At 38.7% G+C, this 23,725-nt stretch overlaps 1 protein-coding gene across 1 annotated transcript; it reads right to left on the bottom strand.

The window, feature by feature from the left end:
* Nucleotides 1–3,489: 3,489 nt before the first annotated feature.
* Nucleotides 3,490–22,930, bottom strand: LOC120758207 (inter-alpha-trypsin inhibitor heavy chain H3-like). Its single transcript, XM_040076198.1, has 22 exons — nucleotides 22,841–22,930; nucleotides 19,219–19,242; nucleotides 17,938–18,104; nucleotides 16,820–16,924; nucleotides 16,233–16,395; nucleotides 15,362–15,472; nucleotides 14,770–14,895; nucleotides 14,248–14,364; nucleotides 13,350–13,518; nucleotides 12,906–13,031; nucleotides 12,477–12,658; nucleotides 11,373–11,558; nucleotides 10,929–11,068; nucleotides 10,395–10,549; nucleotides 8,612–8,617; nucleotides 7,856–7,882; nucleotides 6,834–6,884; nucleotides 6,324–6,437; nucleotides 5,575–5,779; nucleotides 4,300–4,472; nucleotides 3,719–3,830; nucleotides 3,490–3,619 (listed from the first exon to the last, which is right to left on the bottom strand). The coding sequence occupies exons 1-22, from the start codon at nucleotides 22,928–22,930 to the stop codon at nucleotides 3,490–3,492; spliced, it is 2,679 nt and encodes an 892-aa protein (XP_039932132.1).
* Between the last annotated feature and the right edge of the window lie 795 nt (nucleotides 22,931–23,725).

The following is a 23,725-nucleotide window of genomic DNA, read 5'->3' as shown; positions in this document are numbered from 1 at the left end:
TATGATGGTGGTGGTCTTGAACCACGCATTTTGTAAAAACACCATGAAGTCTGAGGCAGTATTAGTTTACCCTGTCTCTCATTTTCTATTTTATTGCTCTATTAGGGTTCTCCTGGAGGTTGTTCTGTCAGACCATTCAAAGCTCATGAAATCAGCAGTGAATGGGGCTGTGTGTGGGATGCAAACACACCAGCTGTGGTCTGGTTCTTTGTTGAAAAAGTCTCTGAGGCTCTCTTTTGAAAACATCTGCAGAACAGCCATTGGCTGGTTGCAAAACACAGCATTTCAACCCCCAAAGTTAGCAGCTTTTTTTGGCACCATTTCATACATTGTGCAAACATTGGAAGATGTTTTACAAATAATGAACATCTCAAACCCAACCTGCTGTGCACTGAGGTAACACTGCAGAGTAAACACACACACAGAAGCCTCTGCCAATGAAATCCAAGCTGTAGTTTCAGTCTTCTGCTTTTCGTAAGTTTTAATTCCAAAATTATTTTGGTTTAGAATATCAGTTCCTTTGTAGCTTTGAACCCATACATCTGCCAGCATTGTAGGCACTTTAACAGCAGTTGCTTTCTATCCTGCCAATAATATATAACTGGAAAAACCATTTTATTTTAAAGCAATGTACTAAAAGAGAAACAATTTCTTGCCAAAGTCAATAAGCTAAAACAATCTGTGTAATTAGAGGCCTGTTTTTTAAAAGAAATGTGCAGATGCGATACCAAGATATGTTTGTGTGAATTGCTTGTACTTTCAAGGTGCTGATTTTGCTGCACAAATTACATGACAAACAATGTGGAATTTGGAAACTGGAAGCACCAGATTGCTCATTTCACTGCATCAAAAATGGGCTTCCCCATCTGATTGTTTCCATTATAGATGAACCTGGGATTTGAATCACAAGCTGCCAATCCAGAGTTCTATCAGCAGACTTGCTACAGATGAAACATTCCCTGTTTTCAGTTGTAGGGTGTCTGTGTGTCACCTCCTGCCCTGCTGCCAGCAGCAGGGATAGGAACAACACTGATCAGGGGGGGAAGCTTTCACCTGGACCCGCTGCTTTAAGTGAGGCTCAAGCAGGTGCAGGCCATGCTTGAGAGCTGCACTCAGACTGCAGTGCCTGAGCTTTCCCAGGCAGCTGCTGCCCTGCTAATGCAGTTCTCCCTTGCGGCAAAGAAACTCTGGGCCAGGGAATTTATTAAGGTACGATAGAAACTCCTGACGTTGTTCAAAGATTTTGTCTGACTTTGAATAGATGAGTTGTGCTGACAGAGATTTCTGTGCTTTCTGCAGCAGCCCGAAGTCACTGGTGTGCCTGACTGCTGCATCTCCCAAGTCCAGGTAGCGCTGCTTCCCCTCTGCACGTGTGCTTTCTCTAAGTATGTGCTATTCCACTCTTCCCTTGAATAACGGCATCTTAATTTGTTGTTTAGTCTCACTCTCCTCCTGTGCTTTCCAAGCCTCCAGAGTGAGGTCCGGTGGGTTTCTGATTTCCTGTGTTCCTTTCCCTTGCTCAGAAGGTGAAGGCAGATGCAGTAATGAATATTCAGCATTTTGTAATTTCTAGTTCCAATCCAGAATAGTGTCAGTGTATATGTAACAGATCTATGCATACCTCACAGGATATGGCCCCACACTTCTCTTTTAACCAGCACTGTAGCCACCATCAGGAGGAGTAACTGCGATCCTCTATCTGTCTGCTGCTTCTCCCTGCCCTCTGTTACCTTCAGCTACCTTTGCTGTTACCTCCTGCCTTGCAGGAATCTCCTACTGCTTATAGATCAGAAGCCATACAAAAGCAGACCAGAGCCCCTGAGAGCAACTTGTGGCTCCCAATTCAGTCACAGAGATGACCCCTGACACCTCCAGAGATTTGCCTCATCCCCATCAATCAACCAGGAAAGTTCTGGCCGGCCCAGGATTGCCTTGTGCCCAAACTCTGCCAGCCAGGTCAAGGTCTGCTGTCCCCTGCTCTGCTTTATTGTGTTAATTGAGCAAGTGAGGACAGGACCAGCCCGAATGGGCAGTGCCACAGATCCAAAATGGATCATTGCTTTATTTCATTCTATTCCATCTAATTGATTCTCTTACAATAGAAATTTAAGCTTACCAGTTTGTTTTGGTATTCTCTCACTCCCTTCTGTTGCTGTTCTCTCAGTCCCTTCTGTTGCTCTTCCTGCCTTCCTCATTTTTCAGTCACTTATTTCCTTCTGTAGAAATTACTGTTTTCTTTCACCATATCTGTCTGGATTTAGCAGGCAAAGATCTGCAGCCACTGTCACACCCTCTCCCCTCACCTATTTTTTTTTCTTTTACAAAACTGCTGCTTTCAGTAAAGGATTCTGCTCCCCAAAAAGGCCTGTATCTCCCATAAATTCACCAGTGAGTATATCTTTCCTCAATTTTTTTCCTCTTTGATTTTTCTGTTGCATTTTTGTTCACCTGCACTCTTGTTCTTTCATTTAAAGCTGTCACATCTTCTATCATCTCTTTCTCCCACTACACTCCTCTTTTCTCTGTGTTCTGCATTTTAGTTTTCCACACAGAGACTTTCTTTGTCATATAACTCTTGGGGAATTTTATGCTTTGCCATGTGAGACCACAACTGTCTTTTTGTGGTTGATTTGATTAAAAGAAATCTTGAAGTAAGTAAGAAATATGGAGGGGAGAGAACATGTATTTGGTTAGTTGGGTTTTTTACTTTAGAAGTAAGAGCTTGCAATTTCTTGCAGTAAAAAATGAATATATAAATAAATGGGGCACTTGCCTGAATGGTGTTCATAAATTCTTTTATAGGAACAGAAGGAAAGGTCTTCCTCAAGAAAGATGCAGTCCAAAAGAGCTATCATTACTCAAATGTGAGTGCTGCTTGCAACCTTGGTGTTTCATTAATTTATAAAGATTCAGACATTCAAAAGTTAGGTGCAAATTAAAATGCTAAAATACAGAAGTCCTGGATGCCAAGAGTCCCTCCTGTGCTGGCAGCAGCCCTCAGCACTGCACAGTCAGGAGATCAGGAGGTTCCAAGAACCACAGGATCATCCCAAAATCTGGTCTGGGCTGTCACATGTCCTCTTGTGCTCAATTTCAAAATGCACCTGGCACCCCAGGCTTTGTGAAACTGGCATGAGAACACTGAGCTGTCAGAATAACAGAACCAGGCACTGAGTACTGATACTTTATTTAATCACTCCTGACACTCAATTATTGACTAAAAGTTGGGTAGAGGGTTTCTGTTATGTTTTACAAAGTAACATTTTAAGTCAGAATTTTAAACCTAATAAGGAGGACACTTCAGAAGACGAGAGATCTTGCCGTTCAGATTGGATCAAATACACAGTAAAACTCTGTAAGAGAACCATCATCCCTTGTCCTTGCTAACCATGGTATGCTTATATGCTTTGAACAGTTCTTATATGTTGAAAATACTGTTCTTTCAGATAAATGTTGTCTGCCTGTGCATTTGGAGGAAGTTGTAGTTGCTTAAAAGAGACTGGAAACAATATAATCTGTATGAACACCATCTATCAGCCCAGCTCCATTGTCATGGACAAACCAGCAAGGAATATCAACACCATGTTTAGGATCTCTTCTGTAATCCTTCTGCCAGCCCCTGGAAGGGAAAACAAAGCCATGGGAGTACTGAGGTAGGAACTGCACCTGGACAAGGAATCTCGCCTAAGTCTTTGCTAAGAACTTCATAATTTTGTACCTTGTTACCGTCAGTTCATTGTTTTTAACAATCATTGTGGCATCTGGTTTCTTGGGATCAGGCCCAGGATGAATTTCAAGTATGGTGAAGTCAATGGGCCGGAAAAACTGTCCTAGAAAGAGAAGTGAAAATTACCATTTCAGGCATAAAAACAGAAGCAAACCAAACAGAAATCCCAGAATTTCTACATTCCTGTACTGGTTTCTGTGTTCCTTCAGGGTTTTGATTGGATAAGCAAACACCAAGTTTCAGGTAAGGCTGTGGTATCATTCGTATTTTCTGTTTATAACCTGGAATTGCATCCACTTCATCTGGATGTAAGTTCCAGCTTCTGACTGCACAGAACAATTACAGCTTTTTCTAGATATCCTTAAAGATATCCTCATTTGGTGTGTTGTCTATTCAGTTGAATTTATTACATGTTTTCCAAGTCTTCAGGTTTTTTTAAAATCAAATAATCCATGTGCTGATCTCTGAAATTTCTGGGGGTGATTATTCTCAGCACAAGTACAATATTCTGTCTATAAATTATGGAGCCTCATAGGGAAAGACCATCAGGGAAACACTAAACAAAGTCGTACCTAATAATCCATGGGTCTTTTCAGACAGTTTATCACTTTTCAATGTATACAGTCCCAGGAAATCTTGGTGGAGAGGATGTTTCTTCCATACTTGGTGCAAAACAACAACAAATGAGGCACCACTGCCCATTGAGAGCACCAGATTTTTTTTCCTGTTAATGATCAAAGTTAAACTGAGGAAAAAAGAAAAACATGACTTAGAACGTTGTGTTTATCAGAGTTCACAGCAACAGAAAGACATGTGAGAAGAAGAAACAAATATATCTCTATAAGCTGCTCAGTGTTTTTTAAGAGAAAGGGTGTGCTGCTGTTTTGGTCCATGGAGTCTCCCTTTGTGTTCACAGCTACAGAATCATATTAAATGACACTGGAAAACACTCCTTGGCATTCAAAATTTTCAGTAAGATGTTTTTAGCAAAACCTGTACTTCAACAGTGTAGTCACAGATAGGTTGATGATACGTAGATACGGCACCTCATGCTCAGTGATACAAATTCTATTGATAAAACCATCACTTCTTTGCCTGGATGCTACACTACACTTTTTTCTTTAGTTTTGCAGAGAAGTCAACTCCCAAAGTGCCTATTTTAGTGCTAGGATAGAGAAGACTTGCTTCTGACTGTGTCAGTGATATCATCCATGTATTTATGACAAAAAAAAAAAAAAAAAAAAAAAAAGTCATGTGTATGAATGACAGTTTGCTCTTTCTGCTGCACTGTCAGGCCTTGAGAAGGCAGAAATTTTATTCTACACAGTGAAATTTAAAGGAGTAGGAAGAGAAAATGTTGCCTGTTCCTTCTATAAACCTATAGCACAGGTATAAATGATTCTGTAATAGATCCCCTGAGAAATATACCTGCTGACAAGAAAAAATATACCAATTCTGTAACTGCCACAAGTTCCATTTTCAAAATGGAGATTTGTTTTTGGAACACTATTGTGCCTTTGAAAAATTACACACTATGTCTGAAGTTACTCCTTAAGTATTTGCAAGACACTGCTACATAAAGCACAATACCAAATCTAGTTTTACCTTAGTCATAGCAATAGAAAATCAGAGAAAACTCTTCATGTATTTATTTCAAGCGGAGAAATTTGTAACTAATTCAGCAGTTACACAACGAAGTAGAGAGCAGAATCCAGCAGGGCTTGAATCAATTGCTTTTCTAGATTCACGCATGAATCTTAGAAGTGTATTATTGATCAACATTTAAAAATATTTTAAGAAGAGTAGAAAGTAATAAAAGAGGTTGATACCCTTTCTGTAAGTCTTACCCTGCTTGTTGCAAGGTGACCGAGTCCAGCCAGGTGAAACCTGTTTTCTCATCCCCATTCTGAATTGTGATCATCTCGGGAGTTACTGTCAGCTTTACATCCAGCTGCTTATTTGCAATACCAAGTTTACCAAAATATGAGTTTTGGATCTTTGCATCACTATTTGCTCTCTTATCACCAATAAGTTCTCCATTGACTGTGATGCCTAATACAGAAATGAAACAAGTATTGTTTTATAGACACGACCTGATCAACTGATGTCAAGGAGAATCTTAAAAATTTAACAACTTAAGAAATTAAATATGAGTTGAAAAATAGATCAGAATTACTTGTGCACATTTGTACCAAAGCAAAATAAAGTTCTGGGGGTTGGTCTGTGAATTTCCACAAAGCCAATATTCATTTTGTTGAGAAAAGTTCAGTTTTTCCCACTTTGTGATGGGTACAGAGTCTGAGTGACATCAGTCTCTCTTTATCAGATATTCCACAAACTGGCAACTTAAGGATTATTTTATTGCTTCTACTAAAACTCACTGAGACAAATTACTACTCTCAACCCTCACAGTGGTTTTTAAAGTAACTTTAAAAGTTCACTTTGCTACAGGAAGTGAAAACTGTCATGGCAATTGTACACTGTCATTGCTACAAGACCCCCTGCTAACTTTGCTTATGCATTATAAAGAGAGAAACAACCTTTAAACACATTTTGTTAGAAGTATCCTGTATTAAAAATATAGTCAAAAACTCACCTGTAACCGGGTCATTTATTAAATTTAAGATCATGCCGGGGTTTTCATTGATATTGAAACAAATGGCATCTTTTTTTTGTGGTACTGATATAATGAAGTGTGGATCTCCATCAACTGTAAAGGTAAATCACTGGTGTCTGTATAGTGATACACAGGGTCAAAGCTCCACATGAGCATTTAATATTGCTTAATATTTAAATTTAATAACTATATATAAACTATTTAATAGAAAACAGGCAGTTGTCAACACAAAACCTACTGATGGGAAGGAGGACTGAGAAAATCACCACATATAATTTCAATTACTTGATCTTTAGAAGACATTGAGAGATGTTTCAAAAGTAAATTAAAATAAAATTAATAAAATTAAAATTAAATAAAAATAAAATTAAAATGAAAAATGGCTGCTTTTATGGAAGGGAATTAATTAAAATATCCATAAGAATTGTGTAATTTAACCTTAAATACCCTCTTCTGTTCTCCTAGACAGACACTACTCCAGCTACTCACCACTCGTATACCATGTGGGTGGTGATGCATATGTGTGATACAGTGGTGAAGCTGCAGAAGGAAAGAAAGTTGTTAGAAAAACTCACACCAAAATGGAAAATTGCATGGCCCATGTAAGAAGTCAGGGAGTTACTATGCTAGGTAAATCAGTAATTGCATCCTAGTTTTTAAAGCATGTAATCTATAGAATGACAGTTTGTGTGCTGTTTTTGAATCAAAAAAAGCTTCAGGACAGAGACAGATTTCACTTGTAGTCTGAATTGCTCTAAGGTTTCCATGTAGCCCAAGAAGCCTATCTGTAGGACACAAATATTTCAGACTTGAGGAAATGCAACATCATCCACTGAAAACTTCGGACTTTTTGACATTTGGATTGGTTTTTTTGTTTGTTGGGTTTTTTTGGTTTGGTTTTGGTTTGGTGTGTGTGAGGGGGTTTTTTTTGGGGGGGGGTGTTTGTTTTTTTGTTGTTTTGTTGTGTTTGTTTTGTTTTGTTAGTTTGTTTTTTCTAGAATGAATTTAGGTCTTTTCGGTGAAGTCTTGAAATAACTAGACAGAGACAGAGTCTGGCACTAATTTCCAGAGGAAAAAAAGAAAAAAGTCTAACTCTCCCATTTCCAGAATGGTCCAGCCAGCAATTTGGTGGATCAGTTGCTGTCTCTTGAATAAAACAGATGCTTTTTGCACAAGTGACTGAACACTTTAGTTTAGCAAGAGATGCTGACATCACAGTCCCTTGTTTTATATAATTCCAAAGGAAATGCAGAGTGAAATCCATCCTCTGTTCTTGGGAAACAGCTTTCAGGAAAAAATGGTGGTTTGATGAACAGGCATTTACTGTTATAAACTATTTAGCTAAAACTGTCACCTCCTATTGTTCAACCTTTAAGTGTGTTTTTAGCAGTGAGCAGAATTTGGTAGTATTTGTTTAAGTGCAGTTGTACTGCCAGAAAAGGCATCTCTGCCTCAAGTAATTTTAGTTGACAGATCCTGCCCCATGTAGAAAAGTAAAGTAAATGACTCACCCATCAAAGGACCTGTGAACATCCCTGCTTGAATGAAATAAAATGTTATTTTAGAAGCTACAAAGAGAAAAATCCAATCTGACCTACTTCATTCCTTCCTCCTTCCAAAACCAACCCCCAAATCTTGTAATTATGTACAAATTTCTAAATATTCCAAAGTAAAAATTTAGTCAAAACAGTTTATTTAACATTTACAAAGCAACAGCCTTGAAGGGGCTGGAAGCACACCCTGCTTTCCCCCACAAACGTTACTTCCCCAGGAGCATGGGGTTTGCTCTGCTGTTCTCTGATCCCTCTGTGCCACCTTGTTTAAATGGTACCTCCAGGAAGGAAGAACTGCCCACCTGGTTCCACATTTTTCTACCCTTCTGCTCTTTTTACATCTGAAATTCTGTCAGGGTATCTGAAGACAGGGCTCTGTGCTTTAAAAGTAGCAACCATGGCATAAATGAAGACATCTTTGTGTGAGATTGCTACACATGGGCACCTGGAAGTCCCCAGTGCCAGCCCTGGAGAGCAGCTTACTTGTACTGAATTCTATGGGACGGTGGTGGGATGCTGCAGCCATCAGAGACAGGAACTAAACTGAACCACTACTTACAAACCTATCCATCTGAAAAGTTGTATGTCTAGAACACAATCTTGATTAATTCCCCATGAACTTTACAAAAATATTGCATCCCAGATCAAATAAGTAATGTAGGAAATGCATCTCTATTAAAAATATTAAGTAAATTTAATAAGAAATGTACATACCTTCAGCTGTTATCACGGGCAGGTAAGAAGTAAAAGGAAGAAGAAGAGAAATGTACAGTTTCAGTTATACAATTAAACAGCAAGGATTCTGACCCTAATAAAACATTGTAAAAAAACTGTTTGAAAAGTCGACCAGCTATCCTCAGTATTTTGTAATGCCATTTCTTCCCAGTGATACAACTCAGTATTTTCAGATCAAATAGAGATGTACTAAAAGTAAAAAGCTATTATGTGGGGCAGCAGAACTGCATTTTATTATGTATGGGACAAGAGCTCTATTTGGAATTGTTTTCTTGTTATGCTACACCTATACTGCAAAATGTTCCTTACTGATCTTACTATTTTGTGGTTTTCCAGGCATTTAGATGATTCTACTAATACTGACTGGATGATTCAGTACATGGGTTTGTGAATTGAGACTTCAGGGTGAGTAAAATTGTTTTCTTACACAGGGGCAGTGCTTTTTTTCTCCTATTGCTGCTCTATACTATCTATGCACAGAGAGGATTTCCTTGGAAAGAGGTTCAGAAAAGAGGCTTTGTACTACAAATACCTGGAAAGGGAAAGCAAAGAACTGAAGATGACTGAGTGGATGCCACTTCTGTCAGATGTTTGGGGGTTTCTATCTTATGGAAGCCAGCTGCAAACTTTAAAGTCATGATGTTGTGCAGTGTTTTGAATGTTAAATTAATCATGAAGGGGTTTTATGTCAGTATTACATTATGAGAGTAATGAAAAATACTGCAAAAATTTATCAGCAGAATACCTGAAGAACGATTCAGACTTGAAGGGCACTTAAGCAGTTCACTGGTTTCAGGATTTACTGCAGCTGGAAAAAACCTCACTAATTTCCAGTATATCTATTATGCTAAAATGCGTGAAGTTCCCATGCCAAAATCAGCAGATTAGAAAGTATTTTTCATCTAGAAGGCAGCAGAGAGCCCACACAGAGCCTCCAAGGAATTTTTAGGGGCTTTAAATAAAAGTTGGGGAAAAAAATAAAGATAGAAGAGACTGGAGAGCCTCTGTCAGACCTGTGGGATGAGGGTGGCTCAAACAATACATGGAGATGAAGTCAGGATGGCTTGGGGGCACACTGAGCAGAGAGCACTCCCTTGCTTGGCCAAGGAGCAACAGAATATTTGTTCACAGGGGTTAAACTGAGAGGCTGAAGTGTAGGAAGGAAGAATGTTCCACTGAGCAAGGAGTTCATAATTAGCTAAAATATCAGAGGAGTTGAAAACAAATTGTGTGGTTTAAATATAATTACTTCTCTTTCTGCAATATATATATGACTATTGTGTTTTACATATGTAATCTCAATCTTTTTACAACCTGATACATCCTGCCTGAGGAAGAGCTCTAGCAAATTTTCCCTTTTCATGTGGAAAGAGGTTACTACATCTATCCTTAGGCTGAAGTATGTAGAAAAATAAAAGAGAAAATAATTGTAAATAATCTGAATATAGTTGGATTATTAGATCAGAAATGCTTCTTGGTTTTCAGGGTCTTTTTCTGTAATAGTTTTTCTATTTAGTTTAAAATAAATTTATTTTAAATTTATAGTACTTTGCCCATATAATTTAGTAATGAAGGATGGTTTGATGGAAATGAGCTTTACAATGAGAAATAATTTTGCATAAACCACACACGTGCCAGGCTTGGAAAGTAGATTTTTCAGATACATATTTAAAACCGTGCCCACATGAAATCCTTTCTTTAGGGGAACATCAAAGGAACTCTTGGCTTCTCAAATACAGAACAATTGTGAAGATGTCTATACCTTCAGTGGGTTTATCAGCAATCCCCTCTTCATTGTTATTTTCTTCTGGTTTTGTTACCACCATGGATGTCAGTGGTGTTACAAACTTGTACATTAGTGAGAGAGCCAGGGCTTGAGCTGTAAGGTTTTCCTTTTCTTCTCCTGTAGCTGTAAGACTGAATACAGGAAGACACTCCCAGCATCAGTGATTGCTGAATCACTCACCACACTTCAGATTAAATATATTAAAGTAAAGTAATTTCTCTGCAGGTAATTTATCAATAAGATATATCTGTTACAGTCTAAGAGCACTTCTGATTCTACTGGCTGTCCAAGAGAAAGGCAAAACTGTGCTTTATACTTGCAATAATTTAAAATTGTTTCATTTGCAACCTGAAAAAGGAATACTGAGGCTAAGGAGGCCAACAGGTTGGTGGATTTCCCTCACTGATTTTTATGCTTTCCCATTGGCACCTCAGCCTCACATCCTAGAAACTGCAGGAGTCAGAGGGTGTAAGGGGCTCAGAGCTAAGGTATTATTCCAGGTATAATTACCGTTTTTCCAAGAGTTGTTCAATGGTAAGATAGGCCCAGAGCCTTTCAATGTACTCTCCAAATATGTACTGCTGTTCTTGGAAAGCCTGAGCTGTTTGCTCAGCACCTTGCTGTGTAGTGTACGACAGGGCATCATTCGCCTGTTGGGAGTAAGAATATTCTCTGTATCACAAGCAGCAAGGGACTGACAGAACTTCCCCCAAATTAAGACCTTTACACTTGAAAATCTTATGAAATTGAAAACCAGCCTGGTTCTACCCCAGAAATTTGCCAGTTCATATGAGGAATTTTGTCCCATTGCTCCTGGGAATTTTAGAGGTGTACACTACAGAAGATAACCCAGTTTTCCACATTCACATGGCATTTTTGTTCATCACAATGGAGGTAAAAGAAGCATTCAGTGATTTTGCGTAGCTCACAGAAGTCAAAGAAATCCATACTTACACCTTCACCTCGTACATCTACAGACAAATGGTTTTGGTTGCTGTCTACAAAGCGCCCAGCCACCACAATCTCAGACCCATCATAGAAGTGCTTAAAGCTGTTAGTAGTTAGGTCTGATATTTCATTTTCTGGGTAATTTAACTCCACATCTATGAGCATGGGATTTGACACCTCATCATAAAACCCCTGTAGGATTGGAAAAAAAAGAAAAAGAAAAGAAAACATTTAACTACCATTGTTTCTTTAATTCATGGGTAGATCTGTAACTAGAAACATCCTGCTATTTCGGCAATGAAAACTAAAAGTGTATTTTATAAGAAATATTTAGATATTTAGTTAAATCTCAGAGTGCGAGGCCTAGAAATCTACAAGTAATGGAAATGAGAAAGGACATACAAACTCTTCAGTCTTGCTAAGAGAAAGGAAAAATATTTGAGAACAATGTGCTGTGGATGATGAGTTCCATCAATATAAATCAAGAGGGATACCAAGCCTCCCACTATTTGATAATTTTCCATACCTCTTCTCTGCAGAGACTGGCATGAGAACATAATCAAAGGAGACTGGTATTGGATTTTAGCAGAGCTTGCAGTGAAATCTAATTCTTTGCTGAATTCTTTGAATGGCTGCTATTGGAATGTGAGCAGTGAAAAAGACAACCATGTATGACCAGTTTCCATGTCTTATGCAACTCGAAAATGCCTCCAGAGTGTGGTAAGATACACCTGCTCGCAGTGAGTTTCTAAAGAAAGAATATCTAGAGCATTAACCTGTGAGGTGCAGGAGATGCAGCAATTCCACCAGAGTGTCCTTCAGAACTGTGACTTGTGTCATCCTATGCCAAGTTTTAAACTCCCTGCCAGAGCTCACAGTATCTCCCTTTACTGTCCCTGCACTTCCTGCTTATAGAAGAGAAGGGGAAAATTAAATGCAACTAAAGATCCCTTCCAACTCAAATTATTCTATGATTTTAATACTCTGTTCACAGCAGACTCTAGAGTATCTCAGTATCAGATTACACACTGGGATTTGATTATTTGAAAACAATATCAGTAAATCTGACCTAACGTATCTCTAATCTCATGTATGTGGTAATAACTGCACCTGAAGCTGCAAAGCTGCATCAGAGTCAGGATAAATCCGACGGGCCAATCCTTTATTATCCAGTGCCATCCTCTCCAAGAAGCCGTAGTCAACACCACTGCCAAAGCCAAGATTGTATAAGGTGTATCTACCATCAATGGCCTTCTTCACTGCTTTCTCAATCTCGTGAGTATTTGATATACCTGCATCAAACCAGGAAGTGTTTGAGTTGTTTTCAAAAAAGATAAAATGATCGCAAAATCAAATGTGACTTGGCATGTTCAGATTCCTTAGGAGTCATTACTAAAAGCTTGATTTACTACTATGATGCTGGTATAGTAGCATCCAAATCATGAAAATATCCAGAAGTCAAAGGTGAAGGCCAACATTAACTAGCATTGTTTGTTAGTTAACAAACTCTCTTTACTATTCCATTCAACACATACTTACCTACATTTGGGTGGCCATCTGTTAACATGATAATTATAGAGGCGCTTCTCTTGGGAACAAGATTTTCATCATGAGCAGCATTCAGAATATCAATTCCTCTCATCAAACCACCATGTAAATTTGTCACTATGAGATAGACATAGAAATTTGGGTTCAGCAAAGGATGTCAGAATAAAGGTCCATTTTTCACTGGGGTCTGAAGAGATTTTATGACTGTAAGAAAACTAAAGGTTTGGTTTTACAGACAGGGGGATGTCTAGACAGAAAAGTACCTGGACTTTGGAAACTTAAGAAAAATAGATGTCATGCTCTGAGTAAAACTGAAATTCAGGAGTGTCTCATCAGCAATCTGAAACCCCAACAAACTGTAACATTGTGTTCACAGAATCAATTAATAAATTAACTTATGCAATGACCTATTGACAAGGCCAGTCAAGTACTTACTGCCTTGAGCAGAAATTTGCCGAACAAACTTCCTCGCTTCATCCAGATTCTCAGGAGTGGCCTTGATTAATGTTTCTTTCCAGGTAGATATTTCACTATCAAATAATATGAAATTGAAGAAGTCATCTTCTTTAATGTCATCTAGTATTTTTAGAAGTGCTTCTTTTGTCTATAAGACAAAGAGATTTAAATATATAATTCAACATTTAATAGAATATGTGCTTACAGATTTTACACCATAAATCTCAGCACTGGGCTGGTTTTTTACTCCCACACAGTATATCTTGCAAAAATTCTGAGCTTGTTCTGTTCTTGCCAGTCCCTGTGTCTATTTCAGAGTAACTCTAGGGAAGTCAGCTGCAACAACATCTGGAAAATCTTTGTAGCTGAGATGAAAATCAGGTTTCCTGTCATGGTTGGTTACTTACACTGAGATAAGGTGGCATGGCAATTGGGCTACAGGTTAGCGGAGAAGCTCATAAACAAGCATGCCTGGACATTTTGATGCAGAACCAAAACCTGAAAATTCTGAACATTAACTCAGTCATAACTCCGAAAAGATCTGCTGCTTCCCAGATACAGAATGAATAGAGAAAATGCACATAATCTGTATGCACAGCTTATTTTGGAACTGTCAAATACATGACAGCACTCTCTGGAAATGTTGATATTGGGGTTTTGAACTAATGACATTTTAAAGTAAATATAGGCTAAATGCATAGATTTTGTAACACTGCAAACTAGTACATCTGGCACTGGTCATTAGAGAGGTCACACCACTGAGCCACTTTGTACAGCTTGAGCACTGTAAGGCATTGTGTCCCTCCCAGCACCACCTCCCTCCCAGCACCTTGCTCCAGACCTTTCACTGGAACTCTACACTCATGTAATAACTCACTTGTTCTATTTCTCTTCCACTCATTGAGCCACTAGTATCCAATACAAAAATAATATTCTTGGACAACTTCGGTAGATTTGTTGGTGCAAAGAAGTGTACAAAGTAGCCATTGACAATCTGAAAAAGAAAATGTTAAGAAAAATCCCCACTTCACCACCAAAAAGTAAAAGAGATAAAGGAGACATCACTTTCATTTCATTTCTAGCCTCTGAGTGCCTAAAAAGTTTTAATGGCCCTGCCCAATCTCACCTCAGTCCATGGGCCCAGGAGTGTCATTTAAGTGCAAGACTGAGCCTTTAGTCCCTGACTGAGCTACAGTGTCAGAACATCTGTCTCCAGCTGTGTCACAGCTATACCTGTTCCTATCCATGGACTCCACTGTTTTGGATCCCACCCTGAAGACTGACTGCAGCTCACCCTCAGCTGTCTGTCTGAGGAAATAGCTGGCCCTCTCTGCTCACTGACCTTTACTGTGCAAGTTAAACTGTTCAACAGCTCAGAATTTCAAACTGTTAGACTTACTTGCAAATTATCTGGAGTTGTTCTCTTCACATCATATCTTACAGTAAAATCCCCATCCAAAACAGACTGGGAGCAATTTGCACAGGTTCGCTGCTGATCGAGGGTTGGCTTGAAAGAGATATGGCCCTGAAAAGAAAAACCTTCCTTAGATATGAACCTTAATAGCTGAAAGCCTTCTACAGAACACATCTGCATTTTTTTAAAGCCGGTATATTTCTTTTCACAGACATAAGAATACCCTATTTTATCAGGTTAGCTACTAGATTGTATGTATCCATATGTATTAAGAAATTTATTGGTGGTAACTGACACATGAAGGCTGCTATCCAGGGCTTTCTCCAAATGCTTATTTCCCTGTCTGCTTTGGGTCAGCTCTTCACTCTGAACGATACCTTTGACAAAACTGTTGTATGTTTTAGGAATTCTACCACCCCCATTCAAGGGAAAACTACTTGTTAGCAATGCAGTTTTTCTCTAAGAGATAATCTTACTGGTACCCAGGTTTCCTCTTGCTGCCATTGTTAGCACTGAATTTATTATTTTGGAATTATAACCATAATAATTAAATCATGGAATGCAGTAATCAACGTACCTTTTTTCCTGAAAAAGTTTTTTTAATGGTATCTTGCAACTCATTGGTGATGAATGTTCCTTCTGCTTCCAGCTCAGTGATACCCTGGGGCTCAAAGATATCTACTTCAATCTGAAATATTAATTGAAAATTTATTGTCATTGATTAAACCATAATGCAGCAACTCAGCCATTTACAGGAAGATAAGCAACTACAGATGTGAAAGAGGGATTTTCATAAAAATAAGAAATTTGCTTTTGTAATTCATAATAGCAGTTCAAAGCTACACTTGTGCGGACACATCTTCAGCCAAAGAGGCCTTTTCAAACACAGAAGTTAAAAACAAAGCTAGAAATAAGTAAACTTTAATAGAAATATGACTTGTTGGAAAGCTAGATAGTGGTATCTTATGATGGCAGATAGGCACAAAAAGCTGCAGTATTACAGAATGTGACATATGCATCACTGTGATTTAAAGATGGTGCTGTTTCACAGTGGTGTGAGAAAGCTGGAGTTTATGCTATAAAGGCATATAGTTATTCATGCTGGAATTCTGGGAACTTAGATTTTAAGTATTAATCCTGGCTCTAACACGAAGAAAAGAAGATAAGAAAACCAACAATTCCAAGGCATTGTAATAGGTTTTTCAGGTTTTCATACAAGATTTCTTCTGGAATGCTAAGCAGATGAGCAAATTTGTCAGGTTTACAAGTAAAAGCCTGCACTAAAACATGCTGATGAGTGCTCCCCACGGGACTCACGAGAAATGTTATCATGGCCTTCAGCTCACCTGTGAACCAATGGGAATGACCATGGTACTCCACTTTCAACAGATATACGGAATTTCATCATCTCTTAAATTACAGTCAAATCTGATCAGTTTGCCATTTACCTCAAAATCTTTGACAAGCTGCTTTGGTTTTACTTTGATGAACATTTCATATTTTCCAAACTGTCGCTTCAGCAGTTCTTCGTATGTCAGCTCAAAAGTGACTTTACTGGCTGCTTTAATGTTGACTGAGACAGAGAATTTTTCTGTTTTTCTTCCTGAAGCTCTGTATTTAGGTGGGTAGGAAAAAGATCTTTATCCTCTTTCACAATATTTATTGTTGGTGGTGTATGATTTTTGAAAGGAAGAAAAACAAAGATGGGAATTTTGATCTATTGCTAAAAATCATCAATCAATTATCAGAATCATACTCAACCCATAGAATTTGTTCAAGCTTCCCTGTGAAATTAATCCCTGGAACAGGTCACACAGAGTCAGTGAAATTTGCAGGAGTAGCCTGTCCATAGTTGCAGACAGTGCCTGCGCAGTCAGAGGCTGTATTTGCTTTTTACAATTTGTGCTGCAGTGACTATAACTTAATGATTGTTCTTTGGTCCCATAATGTCAGCAAATGCCAGAACACAGCATTTCCAATCTCACAGTCTGCTATGGAGTGATGGTGTGGAAGCCACACAAGACATTATCCTTACTTGACAAGACCAGCAGTCTGTCCTCTTGAAACGGCCTTCTCATATTGCTTTTTTGCAGCTTCTTTTTCCTTTATAGTTCCAGGATAGGTGACACCATCAATTGTCCTGCAGATGAAAATGTCCTAGTTCAATTGAAGGTTATCACAGGAATTCTCCCTTTATTGATTTGTTTGCTAATAACCACTTTCAGAGACTTGCTATTGTCAAGATTTGGGCCCTTTCACTGAAACCAGGCTCCTCAAAGAATTTAGCTGGAATGAAGAGCTCTGTGCTCAGTATCATAAAAGAATCTAAGCCAATTTTTACTTCAAATTAGATCAAAACTGGGCTACAGCAACACAACTTACACCTGCCCTATTCCTACACTTCAGCAGCTTCACCATCTCCTTTCTCATCTCAACCCATGGCAAACCAACTCTCTGGATGTGACTCACCTGTCCAGATGTCATCACTTACAGAGGAGCATTTCATCCTTGAACTCCTTAGAGGACTAAGCAGCCATTTCTCATCATCTCATTCTATCACATAAGTTCTAAAATGTGATATGAGTGATTGTGCCCTGAACTACTGCTCCTCTTCACTGGAGATAAAGCAGGCACAGTATGATTAGCAGAGATGGATGTGCTTAACTGAATCAAACCTCATCATGGTGGAGAACTGCACATGATTGCAATGGAAGGTACAAATGTAAAGGAATAATTCTACTTTGTGTCTTTCATTCACATATGATTTTTAAATGAAGAGATAAATTAAGCTATAATGCCATCAGGGGAATTAAGTAATGGAACTTTCCCAGTTTGATAATACCAGAGTAAGAGCTTTTCTGAAAAGGTGGATGAATCTGCAGGAAAAGGTCCCCCATTCTCTAAGGTTCCCTTCTATTCATGATGATGAATAGATATAATTGAAAATTAGTCATCTTTTCTACAGATGTACCAATGTTTGCCTTTCTCCACATATCTTGCATGTTAAGTTACTAATACCAGAAAATTACCCAGGAGGTATTTAGAAATCTATTCAAATGGCAAAGTAAAAAATGAACATTGGGGTTCAGTTTCTTCCAGTTGAATTAGCACAGATTTTTAGTCTTCTTTAACAATATTGTAAAGATTACACACATGCTGAAGTTGGTAATGAAGGCTGTCTTAGGGAGTTCAACATCAAAGAAGACTTCTTTGGACACATTTCCACGATTGACAGCTCGACTGGTGATGACATTGTGTGCAAACCGGGAAGTTACTTTGCTATCAATTTTCATGCTATAGATTTCCATCCCATTGACAACCTGTAGATGGAGAAATTTAAAAAGACAAAAAGAGGACTAGCTGTTACACTCACGTGTGTGTCAATCAGTTATAATCATATTTTTAAAGAGAAATCACAGCAGGACACTGATCACTCCAAAGCAAAAAGAAAGACCTAATATTGGTGCACAGCTGTGTTTCCTTGGATATCTATTTCACTGGCATGATGGTGCTATTCCACAAGTTATAGCTATAGACTTTAACAAAATACTACCACCACAGCAAAAATACTGCCATTATAAGAACAGGTTTTTTCTCTACTGAAGGAGTGACTCTTCATGGTTATTCAAAGAGCACCAATGTTTACTGCTGCCTCACTGTCTTAGTCACTGTAGTTATCAGAGGACTGGATGACTCCTAGAGCAGGGATGTAAGTAATCCTCTTTAAAAATAGACCAAATGCCTCCAAATTCCATTTCATGTTATTCTCAGCTTCATCCCAGCTGGAGCTCAGTGATTTTTAAACAAGGAAATAGGCAAAGCAATACTGATTTTCTTTGAATGCACAGGTATAAGGTTTCTGGACACTAAGTGAAAGCACAGATAACAACAGATGTTCCCACTAGGAACAACAAGGTCTGCTTCTTGCAGCAAAACCAGCACTGGAAAGAACCTTGGAGCTTTTATGGTGGGCCTGATCTCTGCTGATTGAGTAAGAAGGTCCCCAAACAATCAAAGCCTTTAATCACTGCCGAAGGGGAACCCAGGTGCCAAGTGGAATCAGCCCCATGGATGAAGTCTCTTGCCTTCCTTAGCAATAACCACAACATAAAAGGAAAAACAAAATCAACATAGAATGAAAGGATGTTAGAGATACAGGTGACTTCAAAACAACTTAGGTACTTATTCAAATAAAATTAGATTAAAAATCATTTATTTATTCTCTTTGTCCAGGAGCTTCCATCAGAACTTGGAAAGAAACTGTCTAGTCAGTCCTACTGCTTAAAACAGGCAGCTCTGGGCTGTTCCCCTGTCACACACTCAGAAGTATCCACCTGCTCAGACTGGACTCACGGAAATATTTTGTGAATACAGTAAGAATATTCTTGTCACTATAAAATCTTGGTAGCCCAGACAAAATCAAGCCTTACTCACCAAGTCATTATCAGCATTTCGCTTCTGTAAAGAGAAAAAACAGGAAAAAATCATGACTTAGGTAGGAAAGCTGCATTTAGAAATAAATCTCTTAGCATCTGCGTAGTTGACACAAGTGAAAAGAAGTCCAGGAGAAGGAAGGCTTGAGAAAGCTCTTCATTAATAAACTGAAGTAAATTTGAGGGAAGAGCAAGTAAGGGATGTGAGGCAGGTTGTAATTATTTTGCTTATGGCATTCCCAGCTTTGTTGAATCTTTTGGTTTTCATTTGATGTTAGTGTACCTTAAATACTGTTGTTTTGAAAGGTAAGTTAAACTTGGAATGTTGCTCACTTTATATTTTGTTCACGTGACACAAAAAGTGTCTTCTTCCAGCTGAAAATAAACATGGACCCTTGAAATATGAGGGAGAATGAGAGGAAAAGAGGCTCAAATGCTCAGTGTCATTTATAATTAAATGTCATTGAGGCTAAAGAACACAGTAAAATCTGCTTAATCATTTTTTCTCGCTGCATGAAGCGGGGAAAAAATAAGCAGTTAAAATGTTGCAGGGGGTGGGGTTTCCCATATTTGCTTCCAGAGCAGGTGCAAATATCAGAAGCCGTACAACATCTCGTACTCTGTTCCGAAAGAGAGGACAAGCATTAAGCAAACTTCCCGAGTGAATAACAGCTTGTGTAACTCAATTCCCATCAGCTCAGCTGCAAACACCTTATCTCGTCTGGCTCCAAGAGCCTCGGGAATGGCATTTTGTGGGATCGTGTTTACCTGCTACAACAAATCAGATGCACATCTCAAGTACACTTAAGACTTTCAGTACCTTTCACAGTTGGAAACCGAGACACAGAGAATTTTTTTTTTTTGTTTATTTTGGGGTTCAAGACACTATATTAAATCTATGGTAATGCAAGGTTTGAGGGAGAAGGCTTCTCTTCTGCTGTAAGAGTCTGGCAAAAAAAGGCCTGTGTGCATTTCTTTAGGTTCATCTTTCAAACGGTTACTGCCATCAAGATGATTTCTGTGTGTCCATCTCTCCTTTTCACAAGCATTTATGGCTTCCTTTAATGCCTGTATAGACTGTGCACCAACTCAAACCTGACCTTTCTAATACTGGAATTACCTTTTCTGTATCCATACTGTCAAGACAGCTTGTCACTTCCCCTCACAAAACACAAACTGAAGTATGCACCCTGGGAAACCAAAAGATGGAACTCTGTGAAATGTCAGTTTGTTTGCTATAAACTTTTCCTTACAGTGGAACTACCAGGCAGTTTATACAAAATACAAAAAAACCCAAAAAACAACAAAACAAAACAAAACCCAACAACAACCAAACAAACAACAACAAAAAACCAACAAAAAACTATACAAATGTGTATAGCTACAAATTCTGCAATTCAGACTACTGCTTCCAAAATGAAAGATACTGTACCTGCATTTAAATTTTATAGAATTGCTGTTGTGCACATTTTTTATCAGAATTATGGCTTCAACAGTAGTTTTGAAGGAGCTCTATTTTGATTCTGTAAATATTTTGAGGGGTACTCTGCAATTTCCATTGAAACTACAGAAAATTCTCTCTGTGAAAGGCACTACTCACTTTGCACTTGGGCTGATCTTCAATGGAGATACTCAACCCAGCTGGACATCACCCAGTTATCTGCTCTAGCTGACCCTGGTTTGCACAGGGGAGGGCATTACGTGACTGTGATTTTGTTCTGGGATTTTTCATTTTTAATGATTCACTTCGTGTACCTTGAGCCATCACTAACATCAAGGTTCTTTTGAGCTATGTGGGTAAAAAAGCAATAGTGTGCCACTCAAAATGATTATGAAATTCTAGACTAAAATGAGACTTTTCTCTACCCTGGGTAATTGTTACTTGATAAAATGTTTCTGTATTATTTTCATGTATTTGCCAGGTGCGCCAATTGCTAGAATTTTTTTTATTTTTCAGTTGTGCAACAGCAACAAACTCTTGTTTAATACTGTTTTGCCACGGCAGCAGAAAAGAATAGAGGTGCAAAAATCCTACAGAAATTGGAGAGGAAAATAAATTTGAACTCCCAAGAAAACAGAGAGGGAAAAGAGGACTCCACTACAGTACTTGCTGAGAGAAGCCCTGATTGCACAGCTTGGGAAACTAAATCATGGCACTACGAAAAGACTCAGCAAAGACTGCACAGTTATCTTGAAGCAACTACTGGGAATCCACAACACTGAGTGAGGTATTTGCATAAACCCCTAAATGCTGCATAGGAAAACAAGGCATGAAAATTATTTCTGAATCTACAGCAACACTGAAGATTTCATCACCCCAAGTGATGCTAATTGGGTGCCACAGGGAAGAGCCCATAATGCAGCTCATCCAAACATGGTGTGCTAGCACACACAGCGAACTCTGATGTGGATTTTTGTTCCACTTTCAGCAGAATTTCTGCCAGTTTTTTCTACCTGGCTGTGGCTCTGAAAGCAGCTTTGACAGCTTAAAGGTCATCAGCCAGGCAGAATTCCAGCCCTACTTCAGCACTGGATACTGCTTGCTCAAAGGGGCCACGACACAGATGGGCACAGAGACCTTCACCCTACAGAGCAATCTCCTCCATTTCAATCAAATCACATTTGTTTGAAGTACAGAACAAAACTGGGAGAGTCAACTGACTTTTCCACAGTACTCTGCATTTACAGATGGAGCATTACAGAGTTTTGGCAGATTTCCATTTAGAAAGGCTTTAGCATTGCAAGACATACAGAGAACCACGGGCACTATGGTAATCATCAGGAAAAAGCTATATTTGAGCAACATGATGGTTAAATAATAAGGATCTCTGGCATTTCCAGTTTGCAGCATTAAATCTCATGTAGACTTTTAAAAGTTAGACATGCTATTATCCTGATTTTCAAAGAAAAATCTTGGCAAAGATCATAACCTAAAAACCAGCAATCAAACGTAAATTGCTTTGTCCTGTTCTCAGTAACTCAGAATGCTCCCTAAAGAGATTTGCCCTCTAACTTTTCAGAGTCCATAGCCACTGAGAGAGAGGAAGATAATTTATGGAGGTGAGGAGCAGTGGTCAGCAACTTAACCAAAGAAAATTAGGCAAAACATCAAGCAGCACTGCCTTACTCAGAGATCCAGTCAAAATCAGAATGGCCTCTTTGAGAGATGTATCTCATGTTGTGATAAAATGAAGATCTTTTGAGGAAAATCCTACCATGTCATTTGGATAGTAGGCATTTATCTTGATGTCATGTTACATCTCTGTTTTCGTTTCTTAGAGCCATCTTTTCACTTGTATTCTTTAACAAATGCCAAAGTAATTTCCTTGACAGCACTGACTGCTCTACACATTTAAATATTTCACTAAAATTACATGGTGATGACAGTGAAAACAGAGGAAATGGATGTTTTAAAAAGAGGGGGAGAAGTTCAGAGCTGATTTAAAACTGAGGCTGATTACAGATCAGCCAGTCTGAGTTCCAGCTTTTATGCTGTGTCCAGGGGTACCAGAGAACACAGAGCTCCTGATGCCAGCATTGTATGAACTCCCTTATAAATGCTGATAAACTGCAAGAAATTAATCTCTGAGGAGTGGGAGCCCCACACACGGTTGATTACTTACCTTGATGTTTCTGACATGTGTTAGCAAAAAGTCTGAGGCTGCAAAGGCAGGAATCAATACTAAAATACAAAGCAATAGACCATTTCCCATCTTGGAAAAAAAAGTGAGGTTCCAGTTGGAATGAGATGCAGAAATATCTAATGCTTTGTTTACCAAGTGTTAATAAATAACCCAGTGACCAAAGTGGGATTAAGCATTAGGGATTTGGGGAAAATCAGACGCTGAATTTTGAATTAGTATAATCTACAGAATACTGTTAGAAAATCTGTTAAAGAATTTACAGAATATTTCAGCACTGTCTCTTTTATATAATAGCTCCAAACAGAAATTCACAGCCATTTCTGTACTGGCAACTGAGATTAATCTCCACCTCAGACCCACTTTTCTCCCCAAATGAAAACTGTCATCTTTCTGATACTTCCTTAAAGGCTTTCACTGGCTCAAATTTACTGCAGCCATAACAGAGCTTGCAGTCTGTGAAAGCCATTTAAGCTCCATTTCAAAAGCACCCCTGTAATCCTCCGTATCACTCAGGCACCCGATTCAGGTATCGCAATTTGACATGGAGCTGTCCAGTCTAGAAACTTCCCGTTACATGGGTTCCTATTCATCCTAATGCCTGAAACCAGGTCCGAGCTCCCAGGTCTTGCATCTTGCACGCTCCGTGTGAGCCCAGCCCGCAGGTGCAGAGTAATTTTTCTGTGTTTGTTACCTTGACAGTGTCAATTCTCTCTTAAACCTTTTAGCTGGTTCATTTCACCCGCTAATGAAAGACAGACTTCGAGGACTGGGGATTACATGCTCAGTGATAACAAAACATTTTATTTTCTGGTTTTACTGCAGTCACTGTTATGAGGTGCTCAGTCGCGGGAGAGCTCCTTTTTA

The sequence above is a fragment of the Hirundo rustica genome, chromosome 12 (assembly GCF_015227805.2).
Source record: "Hirundo rustica isolate bHirRus1 chromosome 12, bHirRus1.pri.v3, whole genome shotgun sequence".
Lineage (NCBI taxonomy): Eukaryota > Metazoa > Chordata > Aves > Passeriformes > Hirundinidae > Hirundo > Hirundo rustica.
This window is presented reverse-complemented; position numbering and strand designations above follow the sequence as displayed.